General features: G+C 40.6%; 1 protein-coding gene across 1 annotated transcript in view; it reads right to left on the reverse strand.

The window, feature by feature from the left end:
- Positions 1–5,580, reverse strand: part of LOC139713746 (uncharacterized) — a 28,375-nt gene extending 22,795 nt beyond the window's left edge. The window contains exons 1-2 of the mRNA XM_071625451.1: positions 5,570–5,580; positions 4,781–4,925 (exon numbers count right to left, since the gene is read on the reverse strand). Of these exons, the coding sequence (XP_071481552.1) occupies positions 4,781–4,925; positions 5,570–5,580 (156 nt within the window). The remainder of the gene's footprint in view (positions 1–4,780; positions 4,926–5,569) is intronic.
- Positions 5,581–6,000: the final 420 nt, after the last annotated feature.

The raw sequence follows: 6,000 nt of genomic DNA on the forward strand, positions 1-6,000 counted from the left end.
AGGGGAAAATCATCCTTCAGGGTTTTTAAAATGTTCAGTAACAATAAATCACTGAAAAAAAGGAAATCTCTTGCATATTTCAGGGCACCAACATGACATGAGGGAGAGGGTTTGCACTCCAAAATGCCAGTGACAGTGTTGTTGGCCCACAGCATAAAACATTGCAGTGCTCTGCTCTCTGCTTGGCTAAAGATCAATATAAAAGGCAGAAGAATTTGCAGAAGATCTGGATCTACTGCATACCAGACAAATATTTCTGGGGTGACAGGAAAACAAAATCAACGATAGGACAGATAGAAATCATCAACAAGGCACTTTCTTCAAAACAAAGGAACCTTGACGCATTCATCCAACCATCATCACATTTCATTTATCGTCACCTCAACGCCAAAGTCACTGACTCGGAAAGCATCAGGAATGCAAAGACAAGCCGGTATTGCTTTATGAAGAGGCGCTAGTGGCAGTCTTCCCTGCACACTCCGAATTAGAAACGATCCTCTACAGTCTACTGAGGGCATTTGGTATCTTAAAATAGCTCATGCCAAAACTAGGATCAATTTCAATTCCATTTGAATATTTGGCTTGACATTGTGTACTATAATTCCTTCCATTCTTTAATACAATTACAGCATTTTTACCCTCTTCACGGGTAGAAGCCCCATTATAAAGCGCTCCCGATCTCCTAAAAAATTCCATCTGAAGACTACATTTTGGATCTGTTGGCATTACTGTTCAACTTCAGCTACAACCATCCACATATTTAATTTCTTGAAGATGGTAATAAACAGGCATCATGATGAAATCATGACAGCATGTGGATTGTCTTGCACTCTGAAGAGTGACCAACATGGTTACGGGTATGTGGGACTAATACAATCCACTATTTAAAAGTGACTTGATTTGAAGGACAAGTTCACCTTCACAGACATGTGGGTTGAGTGAAAGCAGGAACATTAGTAAAACACATCAGTGAAAGTTTGAGGAAAATCAGACAATCTGTTCAAAAATTATGAACCTTTGAAGTTTCTGCTCACTGAAGGCTGGATGAGAAGACCACCATAGCTTGTGATGTCACATGAGTACAACGATATAAAGAAAATATAAAGAAAATTCAACATATTTTCACTTTCCTCGCGTAATAAAAGGTCTTTTGACTTCCCTCTTTCAGAAAGCAAGGGGAATAATATTACCCTAAACATACGTCTGTGACAAGTTGAGGAAATGTAACACTTTGGTTTTTTTTAAGTAAAATTTTGTGAAATTCTCTTTTTATTTTCTTTATGTTGTTGTACGCATATGACATCATACAATGTAGTAGTCTTCTCATCCAGCAGTAACTGCACAGATACTTTAAAAATCCATAACTTTTGAACAGATTGTCCGATTTTCCACAAACTTTCACTGATGTGTTCTACTGATATTGTTTCATTCACTCAATCCACAGGTATATGAAGGTGAACTTGTCCTTTAATAACTGTTGGGTCTGCGTATTAAGTCTATGGGCATTTGAGAATTCAGTATGGAATGGGTTAAACCATGTTTGGGCTTTGAAGGGCAACAGTCCAAGTGTCACAAACTTGAAGGTTCTAACATAAAAACAACTTGATATGCCAGTGGTTCCGAAGTTACTTTGTTGAAAAATTGTCAGCGCTTACTTGCCTAAAGAGGGTTTCTGCCCCTCGACTGGGAATTGGTTATGATAAGTGGGCTTCAAAATGAAGTTTGGCAAGTCTAGGGCCATTACAGGAATCCCTGGTGAAAATTGGATATGACTTGTTTGCTCTTCAAAAGGATAGCCGCCTCCTTCCCCCTCTTTTTTCCTCTTCCATTTTAGGGCTGGAGCATTCTAAATATATCCAGCACAAAATCACACTCTGCAAAGTTGACACAAATAATGTCCCGGGCAAGGCTAAAGTCCCCCATTTGCTCTTTTGAAAGATATGGGTCAACACTTTATCTACAGTACACTGCTATGTACAATCTGCGCATGCTGTGGCATTTCCCTCTTTTCCAGCCCCCCCCCCCCCCCCCAACCACCTCAGATCTTCTACACCCACATTCAGATATCTTGAATGTTTCTTCACAACTTTAATACTACTTTATTCTTGTCCATGACTTCTAACTGCTTTACAAAACACTTTCCATTGGTGATGCACTGGCAGCAGCTCCCATGAGGTAATATCCCATATCCTGTTTCCCATGGCAACTCTATTATGACTATGATGTTTGATAGTAATACCATCCAAAGTTTCTGAAGGTAATCCTAAAAGAATAGAATACTTTCCTGATAAATATGCTGATATTTAGTTGGACAGATACAAACTTGGTGACACACCCTCTACAAAACATGGTAATACCTCAAGAAAGAGAGAAAAGGAATCAATAAAAATGGCATTTAAACTTGTCCTGTTGACGAAATCAGACAATGAAAGACAGCCGTGTCACGCACAGCTCCCTAAATTTAGAGGAACTCTGGGATTTTCGTTCGGCTCAAGTCCAATCTCTGAGACAAGCTTGTAAAAAGTAGGCGTTCCGTTGATTCCCCGCAACGATAAGGCGGCACGCTCGTGTCACGCAGCATCCTGTCGCTGCAACTCATCCCCTTGGCTTGGTTACAAGTTTATCATTACGTCAATTCGCCGTCGCTGCCGAATTCATTAAGCCTTCTTCGTACGTAACCAATTAACGCGGGTTGTCAACCACACTAATTGGTCGAAGCCGTTTCTCAATGACAGGCTAAAAAGATCCCAGTGTTACAAACGCTGCATTAATGTTTTCAATTCGGCCTTATAATCAAAATTCTTTATGTGAAACAAAATGATTTTGGACACAAGATTTACATGGGGCCACTTCTACTTCAGAGCTTGCCTAAGAATTCTTGGTACTATTTGCAGTACACTGCAATTATCATATTTGTAGAGACAATCAATGAAGTGATTTGAACATTTTTCAATAATTTGTCAAATGCCTCTTAAACTTGGCTCATCTGAAGGAAAGCAAATTTTGGATAGGCGCCATGAGCTTGAAGGACGACTTCTATCAGAGGTTTGTGAATCCCTCACTGCACACAAAAACATTGCAGATAAAGTAGCTATTAAAGCATAGTGAAAAAAAAATGCACTGAAACCCTATTATGATGTCAGGGAATCAGCTTAAAATCATGAGGAAACACTTCACAAGTGCTTTTATTCTTCTATCGCACATTTGCCTATAACTCATCACCTCAACAAAAAAAAAAAAAAGGCAAAAGAGAAAGAAAGTACCTGCTAATCACAGGAAAGTAATTAATAGAAGTTGACCCAATCTACTGGCTAAAATTAAAAGGGGATTGCGAAGCCACTTTTCTCATGTGAGTGTATTCGGGCCTCGGGGAAACTTGTATCAAACTTTTTACATTGTGAGAAGCTAAAAGCTGGATCTGTATGATCCTATCATACAAATTGAAGAAGTTTTGTAGTGCTTGTCTTCTTTTCTATACTCACTCTTGAAGTAAAGTTTAATTTATTAACTCATTCTTCGGTGGTAACTGGCTTGGGCTACTGAGCAAGAGCTTACAGGGATTCTTGAGTTATCTGCAGCATATTAGTGGATCACATTACTATCATCTTGTAAATCGTGTGTCTTATTGGTTCAATAGTTGAACCCCCTTTGAGCCACTGCCTCAAATATGCCCTGGCAACATACATGATAATTATTGCCTTTGGCAGCAACGGGGTTACTTTATTAAAGAGTGCACAGAGGTCCCCCCCCCCCTCTTTTTTTTTTCAGGCTCTGGGAGGCAGGAGTAGAGACCAGGGGGGCATTTCATGAAGCATTTTGTGCGACAAAGTTGTCGGACAAATTTGCTCTTAGCCAATCAGATGCAACGATCTTAGTAGCTTGTAACAGTTTGTCAGAAAGATATCCGACCAAAACGCTTCATGAAATGCCCCCTGGTGACCAATCACAGAGGAGTAAGGGGGGGGGGGGAGGGGGAGAGCAATGAGGCACACGGGCCCCCTTCCCTGCGTCCCTGGCCACTTGAAGCTGATTGCCAATTTCCCAGCATCCTTGCAGTCTTCATCATGTGATAGCAGCTTCCTACTGAATAGCATTGTGCAATGAGGTGGGGGGGGGGGGGGGTCATCGCACAAGACTTGCGCAAAACTAAATATCAAAATCAAGTCTTGAAGCAAGAGCGTTCTCTATATTGGAAGGGGTCCAGTTTTTTGGTGAGCCTAAAAAACACATGGATATTTTTATAGAGATGTGCTACACCCTTCAAGCCTACATGTACCTTGGGGCTATTGTGCGACTGGCAGTTATAGTACCGTGTCTGTTTAAACACGAACAAGTCTTCAATCATTGGCAATTTTAAGCCCGGCCGCGAATCCCCCAGACATGCAAAAATGTGGACGAACGCCACGCTCGGGGACACACGGGGGTCTCGGGGACACACGGGGGTCCCCAAGTGAGGAATTTGAAGCCACGCAATGTCTGTTGCCTGTCGGGCGAGCAAACCAACTCAATTCAGTCAAATGAACAACTTTTTTGATACACTTGTGTTACACACGAACATTGGTTTGACAACAATTGGTATCATCTTTGGAAAATTGGTTACAGAGGAAAGTACAACTACAAAGATAATTCCTCAATTTCACTCTTGCTGGTATTGGTACTGGTATTTGCTCCTGTGTCTGCAAAGGAGGAGAAGAAGGAGGATGGAGGAGGAGGAGGAGGAGGAGGAGGAGGAGGAGGAGGAGGAGGAAGAAGGGTTGAGGAAAGGGGTGTGTCCTCTTACCTTGAGGTCTAAATGGGCAATGTTCTGCTTGTGAAGGTAGTGTACGCCCTCTATGATCTGGTGCAGCAGTCTGACGACATCACGCTCGCAGAATCCATCTTCCTTATCGGCCACGCAATACTGATGAAGTTCTCCTCCGCTGGCACTAGAGTTAACACGAGGGGAAAATATGCAATTTAGATGTGTGTAAAATGAGATCATCAATAATTTAATGGTTATAGCATTTTGCTACATTTGGACAAATAATGTGCCATCTCACCCAGGGTATTCATGGAATAGACCATACCTGTCATGTATTAAAATTCATAGATGTTTCTTTCCCCTCAGCCTTGCAAAGAACCATTTTATTCACCTACTTGCTCAAATCAAGTTTCTTAGGCAGGAATTCCACTTAGCATCTGTCATTTGTTGCTAGGTCGGGCAAGCCTATGGCAAGGTTTGTGGGTACTATGGCAATATTTAGTGCACAGAATTTGAATATATTAAACAAATGGGTGATTGAGACATAGCTCTGAATGAGGAAATGAAGCAGTTTGCTGGGGGTTATTTTTTTTTGGGGGGGTGGGGTGGGGAGGAAGAGAGGGGTTTAATGAGGTGGTAGAGTGAAAAAATAATATAGTATTCAAGATTTGGATCCATATCTTGAGACATTTTTCACAGGTGGTGCGCTTGCATGGCAGCTTAGTAGGCACTACTGCTACTAAAAATACAACTTCACCTAATATGAGCAGCAGAAGTTAAAAAGAAAGTTACAACAACACACAATAATAGCAATGATGACAGCAGTACTTGAGATACATATGGGCAATTCCACGGTAAATGGGTAGTTTTATGCACTCCAGATACAGAGCAATTTCATTTGAAAATATTAGTTTGAATCATCGTTTTTTTTTTTATCTCGTGAATAAATGTGGTAAGGTGAAATAAAATATTCAACCTCGTCGAGTCTTGATGTCATTTTTTTGTGATGTGCTGGTTTGTTTGTTTTTATTTAATATTGTTGATAATGTGCAAATATGAAATAAAAATTCACATAAATTGTAATTTGTATAAAATAAATGTCCTGATAAGACTCGTATCCAGTATGGATTATAATTCAAAATTTATCGGCAACGCATCGGGAAATCATTTTCTTGTTCGTCCTGAACGATCACGAGAGTTTTGAGAGAGTGGAAAGCAAGCTGGACCAAAAAGGTCGGCGTTCTGTCCTACTTCAGTTA

The sequence above is a fragment of the Diadema antillarum genome, unplaced genomic scaffold (genome assembly GCF_040938485.1).
Source record: "Diadema antillarum isolate AM-2024a unplaced genomic scaffold, OU_Dant_1.0 seq00002046_RagTag, whole genome shotgun sequence".
Lineage (NCBI taxonomy): Eukaryota > Metazoa > Echinodermata > Echinoidea > Diadematoida > Diadematidae > Diadema > Diadema antillarum.